This window comes from Papaver somniferum, chromosome 2 (assembly GCF_003573695.1).
Source record: "Papaver somniferum cultivar HN1 chromosome 2, ASM357369v1, whole genome shotgun sequence".
NCBI lineage: Eukaryota > Viridiplantae > Streptophyta > Magnoliopsida > Ranunculales > Papaveraceae > Papaver > Papaver somniferum.
The window spans coordinates 167,909,579-167,923,670 of NC_039359.1; the positions used below are offsets into that span (position 1 = coordinate 167,909,579).

At 37.7% G+C, this 14,092-nt stretch overlaps 1 protein-coding gene across 1 annotated transcript; it reads right to left on the reverse strand.

Annotated features, from left to right (window-relative positions):
• Nucleotides 1-2,201: 2,201 nt before the first annotated feature.
• Nucleotides 2,202-6,088, reverse strand: LOC113349716 (protein NETWORKED 2D-like). Its single transcript, XM_026593746.1, has 2 exons — nt 5,819-6,088; nt 2,202-5,460 (listed from the first exon to the last, which is right to left on the reverse strand). The coding sequence occupies exons 1-2, from the start codon at nt 5,910-5,912 to the stop codon at nt 2,318-2,320; spliced, it is 3,237 nt and encodes a 1,078-aa protein (XP_026449531.1). The 5' UTR covers nt 5,913-6,088; the 3' UTR covers nt 2,202-2,317.
• Between the last annotated feature and the right edge of the window lie 8,004 nt (nt 6,089-14,092).

Consider the following 14,092-nt stretch of genomic DNA (forward strand, 5'->3'; position numbering starts at 1 on the left):
CATCACATAAGTGTTTAAATGAAGAACGAACATAAGCAAAATTACGAGCTAAAAAATTAAAACAATCCATATGTGGATGACCGAGACGACAGTGCCATATATCCACTGGTTTATTAGCAGCTAAAGATGAAACTGATGGTTGGAAACTGAAATGGTAGAGGCCAGCGATACGCCTACTCCATCCAATCTCCTTGTTCGTGAGACGGTCCTGAAAGATGCAAGACTCGTGTGAGAAATTGATACAGCAGTTTGATGTGCTTGTAAGCTGACTTACAAAGATCAAGTTAAATTTAAAACTTGGAATGTGAAAAACATTGAGTAGCTGAATATTAGGAGATAAATTCACAGTCCCAATATGAGTGACAGATATATTCGAACCATCTGGTAATTGAACCGTGATTGGGTTCATAACCAATGTGTAAGAAGAAAAAAAAAAAAAGAGGAGCAAATGTGATGAGTTGCACCACTGTCTATAATCCAAACATTAGAAGAACAAGTCAGACTAATACCTGCAAAATTGGAAAATGGAGTGACAACAGTGTATCCATTGTTTGGTTCAAGTAAAGACATAAGTCTGGCATATTGAGCTGCAGTTATACCAGGAGCAGCATGTGTATTGGGAACAATAGCAGCAGCAGCATATGCCGGAGTTGGAATATCTCTGGATCTCGACAGATCTTTTGGGTAGCCATTGAGATTCCAGCAGGTAAGCCGAGTATGACCATGTTTGTTGCAGTGGTCGCAAAAAGGTATGGGTCTCTTGTTGGTACTATTTCCAGCGTTGGATGTAGTGCCGGGATTAAAGAAAAAACCTCTGATCTGGTCTTTCTGAGTTGGGAGCACTGCGAAAAACATTAAGTATAGAAGATTCAACCTGAGTAAGAGAGGATGAGTTTATACCTTGCTGCTCCTCCTACTGCCTCACGAGATTATAGAGTTTGGATGCTGATGGCAATGGTTCCATCAACAAACACTGACTGCAGTGCAGAAAAACGGTCATGCAGCCCCTGTAAGAACTCCATGGCTCTATCTTGGGTATGATGATCTACAAAATCTTTTCCTGCACCACAGATGCAAGGTTGAAGAGGTCTGAATGTATCGAATTGATCCCATAGTGTCTTGAGTTGAGTAAAGTACATCACAACGTTTTGATTTTCTTGTTTCAGAGATGAAATCGATTGTTTCAGGGAAAACAGTTTCGGTGCATTCTTATGAGAGAACCTGTTCTTAATCTCTAACCATTGTTCCCGTGCAGATGGGAAAGACATGACACTGGATTTGATAACTGGATCGACTGATTTTTCAACCCAGCTACCAACCAAATCGTCTGCACGAGTCCAATGGAGGAGATCAGTTGGATCCATGGGTTTGGTGATGGTTCCATCAATGTAACCTAGCTTGGCTTTGGCACTTAGGGCTTTTCGGATTCCTCTTTCCCAGATGCAATAGTTATCATCTGTGAGGAGAGGAGTAAATATGACAGTGGTAGGGTTGTCAGCCGGATGCACATAATAGGGACTTGATTGAGGAAGACCTGAATCTCTATTAGGTGGAGGATTACTGGAAGATGGAGGTATTTGGATGTCATCTTCAACAGTCATGATGATACAGTTACAGGTAAAAAAAAAACTAACCTAGCTCTAGAGTACCATGTTGCAATATTGGGTTTTGGGATTTCTATCTCACACAACTGTGTTGAGATTAATTTCATTATTTTGTATATATACTTGTACAAATGCATTGAATGAGTGAAGATCCTAATACTATAATTACATCAAGAGAATTAAATTTATTCCTATAGATAAATCAAAGAAATTAAAACTAATTACATCAATATTATTCTTTGCATGTACTAATCTTTGTTTTCATATTCTACATTGCATGTATTCAATCACATATTATTCTTTGCATGTACTAATATTATTTCCATATTCTTCATTGCATGTACTTAATATGTGTTGATCTTCTTATATATTTGCATGTGTTAATAGACTCGCTGACTCTAGTTTACGTTATGAAGTTAAGAACTTCATGTGGTCAACATTCTGCATGTTTCGTTTTGCATTTGACTGTGTTAATGTTCTCTAGTTTATTTACGACGTTAGTATGTAGGATGTACCTCCACCTTTGGTTCTTATTTACGACAGTTACTTTACCTGCAATTTTTTATTTGAAACACTACCAAATAAGACCCCCTAAGATGAGAAAATGATGTTTAATTGGAGGTTTGGTTAGAAGTACAACGTAAGCAGGAACAAATACGTCTCACCTTTGAAATAATTTACAAAAGAGACACAATAAAAACATGACATCAAATCTATATAGGGGGTAATCCATCTGCTAGATCAGTACTGTTGTGGTGATGGTGTCTGTGTAATGCTGGGTTGATGCACAAGAAGATTGATGGTTTCTTTTTGGCTGGTTTAGCTCCGAATAGGAATGACCGCAGAGGAATGCGAGGCTTTCCACTGGACTGCTTCCCGGACGCACTCTTACTAGACCCAGAAAACTTATATTCATCATTCAGTTTAGCTAAGGTCTTCTCAATATCCAACTGCAGACTATTTACATGATCTAAACCAGCTTGAAGTTCATCTGCAACTTTGTTATTCTCTTGTTTCATGTTCAGAACTTCCCCTTGGAATTTTGCTGCCTGCACACTAGTCAATTCAATGTCGTCCGAAGTAGTCTTGCTGGAACCCATCTTCAATACTTTTGATATCTCTTCTTGTATGTCACACAGAGATGAAAATCTACATTGCAGCTCATCTTTCAGTAATGTGCTCTTTTCCAACCAGACAGTTAATTCCGTCTGTATCTCTCTCAAGTGCTTGTAGATCGGCCTTGCATCTGATTTAAGAGATCGGCTTGATCTTTCTGACCGATCCGAGCGTTCTGGCCGATCTGAAGTACTTTCCTTGCCCTCTTTAGAACTTCCTTCTTGCTTCTTTTTATCTTTCAGTTGTGAAAGTTCGGTTTGTAAGTCTTGAATTGAAGTTTGGAACTTTTGGATTTGGTGAAATGATGTACTGAACCTTAACCAAAACTCGAGGTTTTCCTCCAAAAGTTCGTCAATATCCTTTCTGAATTTTTCTTCGATGGTTGAAAGAACGTGAGGTTCATCAACAATAAGCATCTTGCTCTCTTCTTGTTCTTCTCCATGAGTTACTGCAGTCTTTTCTGTTCTTGTTGAGGCTTCAACATTTAGATTATCTGAATTCATGGAACCATCTGCACCCGATCTTTCCTCTGTGCTGTCACGAGATTTGTTCATCTGTGAACCTTTACCAGCACTTCCTTCAAAACTTTGTTGCATTAAGTTCAGTTTCTGGCGTAAAGCTCGAATTTCGTCATCCTTTGTAGCATTGGAATTCTTCAAATCCCTTACTTGCATTATTCTTTCAAAAAGAGATTCTCTATGTTTCTTCTCCACTTCTGTGAGTTTCTTCTTAACATCTTTATAGTTCCGAAGAATTGAAGTGTATTCAGATAATAGAAGTTTCTCCCTGTCTTCCAATCCATGTAAGAGTATTTTCTTCCAGTCTATAGTTGGATCTTGGTCGTCCTCTTGCTCCTGCAATTCCACATCTAGATCAGGAACTCCAGTTTTGGACAACTCTGTATTCTCAACATCATCAAGTTTCTCGTGTTTTTGGGACGCGGCTTCGATATCAGCCTGGGTCTTGGATCCTTCATGGATGACTTCCGATCCATTAATACCTTGATTATCGCATTCCTTCTTTTCTGACAAACCTTCAAAATTGATCTGAGTTGTTGATCGTTTGTGGCTGGTTTTCTGATCAGTTGTAACATCATCGACACCTTCCCCCATTTCTGTTTCTGTTATCTTGGCCTTCAAATCGTCCCTTGAGTTGGCGATGTCTTCGCCCTTTACAAGATCATTATGTGACTCCATATTGAGAGTTGATACGGCCTCGACTGGAGTGGCCACTTCTGCCTGTAAGGAAGTCGCAGTAGTATCTCCTATTTGCTCCAAATCTGAATCTGCAGTTTTCTCGGTTTGTAGTGAATCTGCCGTGACTTTTTCTGTTTGCACTGGATCAGTAGGTGTTTCAACCTCTTCCTCATCCTCCTCTTCGTTCTCGTCTTCTACCTCCTCTTCCTCGTATCTCACACTTTGTAATTTTTCTGTTAGATGGTCAAGGTTACAACGCGCTTCAATAAAATGTGTTTGAAGGTTATTGTTTTGGTTTTCAATATTTTTGTTGACATCTTGAACATCATGGAGTTCCAACTCCAACTTCCTTAGCTTTTCAGCTAAGCCCTCCAAGTCCTTTGTAGGGGTCAATTTTTCTTCCTCCAATTGATCCAAGTGTGTATGAAGCTCAGTTGTCTCTGATTTTAATCTTTTCATTAGAGCATTCTGAGATGAAACTGCAGTTTCCAAGCTAATGACTTTTGTTACGAGTTTATCTATCTTCTCCGCAAATTCTGACACAGTGATAGATGAATTTGTATCTGTTTCAATATGCTCTCTGATTTTCTCGCGGATTGACTCTAGTTCCTTTGTGCCTTGACTAATATTCTGAGCCACTTCCTCCAAACTGTTCAAGCTCGAATTAGCAGCCAAGGATTTTCCTTTGTCGGTTAGCTTCTGTTGATCGCTTTGATTAGGGAGTAAAGCAAGTTTCAGCTTCTCAAACTTCTCTATTGCTTCCTTAATCCTTTTGTGTTCTACTCTCGTATCTTCAACAGATGCATTTTGTTTCTCCAGCAACTTATCCAGGCTCTCCTGACATGACTTTAAAGCAGTTGCGGCCATCAAACTCCGAGCCTCGTCATCCTCAATAAACGTGTTCACACGGAACTCGTCTTGTAAGTTGCACACTTCATCTTGCATATCTCCAATCTGCTTCTCGATTTCATAAAACTTAGCGAGTGAACTTTCATATGAGCCCTTGACAAATTCCTTCTCAGTCTGTAAAGCTAGTATCCCTTTCTGAAGCTTATCTATCTGTTCAAGTGCCTCAGCTTTGGACATCCTAGAATTAGTACCTGTTGTAGTTGGGGAGGGAATAGTCTTGGCTTGTACTCTCTTGGTAGGTAAAGTGAGCAGACCCTTGACATCTTTTTTCGGGATCTTTGGAACTTTTGGCATTTCCTTTTTTGGCGGTTCAGGTGGAGGGTTCTTCACGAGTTTACCAGGGTCTAATTTGTGTTGCCGAGCTGGAGCTCTTGGGGTACAGCTATCTTCGTCATCGTCTTCTATTGCGAACTGAACTTGTTCGGGGAAAACAGTTGCAATTGTGTTGTTAGCATTTTGCAATTCTCCTGAGATGTGATTATATCTCTCAGCTAATGCCTTGTATTGTCGAAAAGATTCTTCGACAAAGTTTATTAGTTCTGGCCTCTTTCTGTAGTACATTTCTGCTCTCTTTGCAAAGGAATCTCCATCATCTTGAAGGAGTTTTAAAGTGACTTTCACCTTCTCATCCATGTCTGAAACTCAAACAATTTAAATTCAACAATTCCGACAAGAAAATAGTAAGAAAGACTACAACTTCCGTAATCTATGTTAGAAAATGTCTGCAAAAACATGAGTCGTAGGAATTTTGGTTCCTAGGCTGGTTTTACAATGAAATTCAGATGCATGGTCTCTTGAATTGGTTTATTGGTCCTACATTTTTTTTTTTTTGTCTCAATGAAAAATGTAACAAATTCAAATTCCAACCCATATCTTCATTAGCAGGAAAAGCAAAAAAAGATCTTATGAAACTAAATCTCTAACCAGATTGAAGGAACCCAAAGATTGCAAACAGTATCATCGAATAAATAAATTAGAGATGAAATGAGGTACCTTGTAAGTTTTGTTCTAGCCATTTTGATTGCTTGGTTCTGATGTGGCTAGCCCACCACCATGAATAAGCATTACTTGCGGCTCTCTGCAACATATCTCCGTCTCTGTGTTTCTCCCTCCCTCCTTTCTCTTTCTATATGTATATCAAAACCAAAAATGAAGTAGAATGTCTTTTTCTTTGATCAGCGAAAACATATTAATCTAAAGAAGAACCATGATAATCAAGGACCCAAATAAAACATGATAGACACCAAAAGAATTGTTTTTTTTTGTTTTCTGAATGAAAATCTATGTTGGGGCTAAACGTGGAAAATGTTTGAATCCCAATGGAGGAGAGTTTATATCGCCTCTATCCGTGGACAACCCTGTCCAAATTCATTCTCACCTAAAAAGTACCGGAGCCCCTACACATGGCAGATGGTGATCATGGAATCTGTTTTTAGTAGTAACAAACAATAATAGTTGGGGAGGTACATGAGAACAATTTTCCCACATTTTTGGACACTGCTTTTGGTAGCTCGTCCCTTGTTGTGCACCACTTTTAACACAAATACACAATTCTAAGTTTCAACTCTTTAGTTCTCATATGTTCGTGGACACAACATGAAAAACATAAACACACAACACAACAAAGATGAGAATGAGAATGTTAAGGTCGGACCGACGGAACACAACAGATGGGAGAATATTAAGGTCAGATCGATCAACGGTTAAATCAGAGGTAATTGGATGCAGTGAAGGACTGCATTCAAATGTTTACTACACCCTTCAAATTAAAGTTTTCCACACGACCATTTTAAAATTCATAATTCACTCCCACGTTAACAACAAGTTATTCTCAAAAACTTGTTGGGTCTTTCTCATGGCCTCTTCTTCTAATTCCAAATCTGAGGAATCAATAGCTAATCTTGTCAATCAGATGAATAACTCCCTAAATATTCCTGAAGATTTATTCCCAAAAGTGTTCACCAACAAGGAAAACGTCTTGCCTAAGAAGGACATCAGCTGGAAATGGTGTTTTATAGGAAGATCGTGCAACAGAGCTTCACACGAAACAAGAACATTATCAAGATTCATCAACACTAATATGGAACTTCGAAGAGATGTTGTTGTTGAACTTTGGAAAAAAAGAAGAAACTATACTCTATCAGTCTAGGAAGCATAGATGACTACAGAATCTTCGGATAAGGAGGCACGAGAGGTATTTCTGGCAAGCTCATTGTTCTTATAGAAGTACATCTCTTGGTCCAGATTATATAGATGAAGCAAACTTCTGTATTGTTAAGATATGGGTGCTTGTCAAAACAGTTCCAAGTCACATCATGCCGGATATTAGCAACATGTTGAGACCTGCTGGTACATATCAAATAGCTAAAACAGCTTATGGAAGGGACTCTGATGAGAAAACTATTGAAGTTTTACTGGATATTTATGTAATTAGAGCCTTAAAGTATGGTGTAAATGGTTATGCTCATGCCTATATCGGATATTAGCAACATGTTGAGACCTGCTTGAACTTGCTTATGCTCTAAATGGTTTGCAATTCTGTAAAATTTGTAAGATTCTTGATCACCCTGGTCCTCTATGTGAGGAAAGAGCTGAACCTAACCTTGACAATCATACTCCAACCACTCCTTCTAACCATCCATTCCAAATAACCCTCAAAACCCTTTCAACTCACCACCAAATCCATCACCTATAATTACTAAAAATGGAGGATACACTGATAAGGATGCATCAACTGAATTTGCAATCAAGCTTCGCAATATTCAAAGACAAATTTTTCTAGCTAACAACACATCTGATCTTGATGGTTCTCATGAGTACTTTATCTTCAAAGCTGGTTTGCACGGCCCCCCTCTGAAAAACATCCAGACTCTCAACCCTGAAGTTATAGCTTGTCAGAAAAAACACAAAAAGATCATCTTTGCTAGTAAACTAAAATATCAACTTGCTAAGAAAAAAGGAATTCACATTAAAAAAACTGCTAGACTCAACTGCAATCCTTCTTCCTTTAACAGAATTGAGCAACATCCATTTCCAAAGACTACCCTTGAAGTACCTAATCCATATCCTGACATTCCTTCTGATATCCGCTCGACTTAATGATGAATATGTCATATAAAGGAAACGGATTTGGGATAAGAGACGATTGGAAAAGAAATCTGCTATTGATAAGCACTTGGATGCCTCTCAACCACAAGAAGCTAAACAAAGAGCCAAGCTAGAGAAAGTAAGGATTTCTCCCCCTCTCAGAGCAAAAAAGCTAAAGACGCCCAAAAGGATGTGAGGAACTGGAGGATCACAACCATTTGGGAATCAACTTGACTACGAGAAACTTTGAAGGACACACCCAATATTAACACCTCTGAGGTATACCCAAACAACTCAATTAAATTTATCTTGTTTCCTAAATGCACCATACTTATAAATTTTCACATCTCTATTAGCTACTCTATATATAATATAACTATGCAGGGTTATATTATATTGATATTACATATCCTAGAGTTTCATGCTCTTGGGAAATTCTTCACATCTATGGTCTGGAACTTCCAAGGAATAGGAAAAAGTAGCACCAGCAAATATCTGAATGATATGCTAAATAAATTAAACCCTGACATATTCTTTTTATCTTAAACTAAGCAAAAATCTCCAAACTTAAAGAAAATCCTTGGTAATATTGGTGTGACCAATTACTTGTTTGTTGAACCTAAGGGTGCTATTAGTACTGTTGGAGGTCTAGCCCTAGCTTGGAAATCCAACATATCTCTAGACATTGTGGATTTTTCCAACAATCACATATTTTTCCACATAAATCCGATCAATGACACTCCTTGGATATTCACAGGCTATTATGGTAGTTTTCACAGGTTCAAACTATCCAAATGCAACAACGAACCTTGACAATGGCACTATGCTCCACACACAGTTTCAGCCAACTCGCCCTTAGCCAATTTCTTCACTTCTTGACTAAAACTTTATTCAACCCATACTAAATAGAGGTTATTCTCACAATATTTCAAGCCTTCAAAATAGTACACACACTCCACTTGATGCATCAAATAGTAAGCCAAACAAAGGGACAAATGCACCAACAGATTTTAGCTTTTATTTTTGGCCGAAGCCTTATTATTACCGCGCTTAGGGTTATACAACTCTTCTTGTTCCGGGCACCCAACCCATCACAAGATCATGCTTTTATAGCCTTACAAAAGCTATACACAAGTAATCGACTGGAAATTATAGATGTACTTTACAAAAGCCAGTTGGACCAATGTAGTTAATATCGGATATCGGTTCATCTCGGCCGGGACCGATACACTGGTACGATTTTATATCGGGGATATTATCGTTGAAATATCGGTATAATATCGGTTCTAGATTTAGAGACTATAATTTTATATTAAACATTTTCTCCACACATTTTCGGATAAGATATAATAGATAACATCAATTTTATCAAAAAAACAAAAGAGTAACTTTAGTAACTTGCTTCGAGAGATACATGCACCTCTACTACCACCTGGAAGACTGTCTTCGCCAAAATTACCCTTAAACTTTATAGAAAATGATCAATACCGTCTCATATCGGGAAATGTAGAAAAATTTCGTATCGACCGATACGGCCGATATTTGACCGAAACGGCCGATATTCGACCGATACGGCCGATATTATCGGGCGAATATCGTATCCCCGATATCCTTCTTATCGTATCGTTCTGGGCCGATATCCGAAATATCCCCGATATATCGGCCGATATTGACTACATTGAGTTGGACAACTATGCCAACTTGACCAACTACCCTACTAAAGACAAACATGCAGTTCCTATCCTTTGAAACGCATAAAGCAAACATTACTTCCGTGTAACCAACTTATAAACCGTCAAGGCCATGTGCTTGACACATGTCATATATCCTTGTTGCGCCATGATAGCTTGTCCAGCCAAAGTACGAACATCATAGCCGAGCATCATTCCCCCAATGATGCAAGTCTGTTTATGCAAATCTTGCTTGCAGACCTGCATGCGCACAAGCTCTGTGCCAAAAAAAATTGGCACCTCTTGATGCTAATCTCACATCTTTGGCCATGTCCAAACCATGTTTGTCCCATGCCTTGGCCTATCTTGCAACTCCGGATGCACCAAGCATCTTTGGCCTATGCCTTGTTGCAAGTATTGCGCCATCTTGGCGCTTTATTACTATGCCGCTTGACCGATCGGTCATAGTAGTCCATACAATACCAATGATAAACTTACTTCTTGGAAAAATGCTTGAAATCCATGTCGGCAAATATAGTTTTCCCTGTCTCATAATGGGAGACTTCAATTTTGTTCTGTATGATCATGAAAATTTAACAAGCATCCTATTGATTCTATTTAAGCAAGCATTTTTAATGGAAAAGTTGATGATTTATCTCTTTCTGATGTGTGATATACAGTTTTTCATTTTACTTGGACAAACAGAAGAAATGGTGAAGAATTAACAGAACAATGACTTGATAGAGGTCTAGCTACTGACAATTGGCTCACTAATATCTCTATATCAACTTTGCTTGTTGTTGGTTCTGATTATAATCCCATTCTTCTCAACACCAACCCTAATTGGAATATTCGTCATATACCCTTCAAATTCTTTGGTCCATAGCTTGATCATGAGGATTGCAAAGTTAATACAATAAATTATGATGGAAGCAAAACTACTCTGGATCTTCTACTTTCTTAATTTCTAGAAAGTTGAAGGATATCAAGGTCAGAATAAAACTTTGGAACAAAGAGGTTTATGGTAATATCAGAAATAATCTTGAAGAGTAGAAGCTAAGTTGGACTGGATCACCAAGAATGTTTTCAAAAAAATTAGAGGAGCAACTATTAAGGAAGACAAAGATAACATAAAACATTGGTATCATATCCAATAAATCTTCTGGAAAACTAAAAGTAGGGACCAAGCTATCAAACTGGGGGACGAAAATACCAAGTACTTCCATGAATTTGCAAGGAAAAGAATGATAAGAAATAAGATTAATATTGTTCAGAATGACAAAGGAGAATGAATCACATAGAATAATGAAATATCCAAATGCTTTACTAATCACTTTGAAAGAATGGACACTCCTGAAAAAACCAATATAAATCCTAGTATCAATAACCTCATACCCGCTTCAATAACCCAAGCTGAAAATGAACACCTTCTCTCAACTCCTGATAGAAATTAAAAACATTTTATTCAGTATGGAAGGTGACAAAGCTCCAGGACCTAATGGTTTTCCTCCTAACTTTTTACAAGCCAACTGGAATATTGTTGGAGAAGACATTGTTTATATGGTCCAAAATTTCTTCATTTCTGGTCACATTGTGAAAGAAATGAACCCCTTTTTTATCTCCTTTATCCCTAAAACTGTATCCCCTACAACTCCTTCTCATTTCAGACCCATCTCTCTATGCAACACCACCTACAAAATCATATCCAAACTCATAGCTAAAAGACTATAACCTCTTCTACCTAAACTCATCTCCCTTTTTCAATTTGCATTCATTCATGGTAGACAAATTTCTGACAACATTGTTATAACTCATGAAATCATTCATCATATGAGTACCAGATATGACAAAAAAAAAAAACTCAGGGCTCATGGGCATAAAAATTTATATGTCCAAGGCTTTTGATATGATGGACTGGTCATTCTTAATGGCTATCACAAAGCAGATGAGATTCAGCGAAAGATAGTGTAATCTGATCCACCAATGCATCTCAACTTCTAATCTGGTTGTTCTAGTTAATGGCGCTCCTGGTAAATTCTTTAAATCTTTCAGAGGTCTAAGATAAGGAGACCCTCTATCCCATAGTTTTTCCTTTTCTGCATAGAAGATCTCTCTAGAAGTCTGGTTAATGCTGAACAACTTGGTTTTATTCGTGGAACTCAAATTTGTTCTGGATCACCCCTATCATTCACCTGCTCTTTGCAGATGACTGCATGGTCTTCTGTAAAGCCAACATTGAAGAATGCAAGAACCTTGTGGAGGTTTTTTTAGCAACTTCAACATCTCCTTTGGTCAGATGATAAATTACTTGAAGTATGGTATTTTCCCCAGTAAAAATACTGACCCTAACACTGCCAACAATATTAGCAACTTCATGAATGTTCAGCAAATTGATACCAAAGATAAGTACCTTGGATGTCCTCTATTCACTAACAAAAGCAAGATTCAGGCCTTTAAACCCTGTTTAGACAAGTTGAAATTCATACTAGCTGACTTTAAAAGTGAAAACCTAACCCCCAATGGCAGAGCTACTATGATCGCAAATGTCACTTCCACATCTAGTATCTATCAAATAAACCACTTCAAACTTCTAAGAAGACATGTAAGGAGATGAATAAGCTTCAGAGAGATTTCTACTGGGAAAAAAACCTTGAGAAACCCAAGGGATTATATTTCATTGCTTGGAGTTTTGTTTGTAAACCTAAGGAGTTAGGGGGTCTTGGATTTAGAAACATGAAGTTCTTTAACAGTGCCATGATCACTAAAATTGCATGGAGACTAATATCTGAACCAGACTTCATGTGGTCTTCTACCATGGAAGCAACTCACTTCAAAGACATAGATGTGATCAGAATGGATACCAAACCTAAGAGAAATGATTCATGGATTTGGAAAGGAATTCTGGAAGGGGTGGAAAACATCAAGAAATATTATAGATCGGAGATAGGGAATGCTTTAAACATCATAATTTGGGAGATAAAGTAGATACACAATAAAGATGATATTCCAACTAAACCCCAACTCTGTCCGAATGATCTTATATACCTCAGGCAGCTACAAAATGCTTCAGGAGAATGAGATATGGTTCAAATAACTCTTTGGTTCAATAAAGAACACTATACTCAACATTCAGGAGGAAGACAGAATCATCTGGAGTCTCATTGAGAATGGTTTTTTCACTGTCAAGTCCTTATATGACAAAAAGATCAATGATAAGTAAAAAGATGATATCACCGACCCGGCCTGGAAGAAGATCTGGAAAATGAACACTTCTCCATCTATACAAATGTTCATATGGAAATGTGCTCATGGCATCCTTCCTACCAATTCCAAAACTGCAAGTATTCTTAACTATATTGATCCTATTTACAATCTTTGCAAAAGTGCTAAAGAAGATATAACTCATGGCCTCATATCTTTCCCCTATGCTATTGAGGTGTGGATAAATCTCTTTGGTACTCAACATCAGTGGTTTGGGGATGCAACTAGCTTCAATGATTGGATTAACTCCTTGTTTTATCCCCATTATCAGCTTAAAGACTGGATACCAATCTTTGATATCACCTGCTAATTCATTTGGAAATCTAGATGTGATTTAGTTTTCCAGAAGATTAAACCTTCTGCTATGATTACTGCTAATAAGATTAACCAACATCTCTGCTCCTTTAATAGAGTAATGCATAATAAAACCAATATTTTGAACAATCTCTATTACCAGAGAACTGATCAGGATAGTTTACTGAGAATGACTAATGATCACAAGAAAAAAATTGTATCACTATCAGCATAGGTTTCATATTCTTCTCTAACATGGATGGACATGCTGATACCTCTTCCTATACTAACTATGCTTTCATTTCAATGTCACATACAGGAATCTGTGTGGGAGGTAGAAGAATCAAAGACTTCAGTTCTGGAGACAACATAACCAGAAGAGGAGCTGAACTAACAGTAAACTGGGCCAAAGAGTTGCAAAGAGCAGACATAGACTTCCAAGCTGAAAATGATGCAATTCTGAAGGAGTTAGAGGATGAATACAAATTAGAAGTGAAAATGCGGGGATCTAACAACCACACCCAACAATTCATTTGGCAATCTGAGAGGACTTACTCCAATATACTTACTAGAGAATCAACTAGACAGTTAGACTCAATCTAGAGAAAAGTATATCAAAGAGTTTATATCTCTAACTCTTAGTTCAATCTGAAATCAGCAAATAGAAATCTGCGAGCCCGATTGAATATAAGAGGGGTAACTTGAATGGTACCAAAGACCAATGTTCAAGTGTCAATCAATTTAAATCAACAACCAAAGGTTGGATTATCTAATTGGTTGATCTTAACGCACAACCTGTGATATTTCAATTATATAAAAAAATATAATGCGGAAAAGAAATAACACAGACACTAGAATTTTGTTAACGAGGAAAACCGCAAATGCAGAAAAACCTCGGGACCTAGTACTGTTTGAACACCACACTGTATTAAGCCGCTAAAGACACTAGCCTACA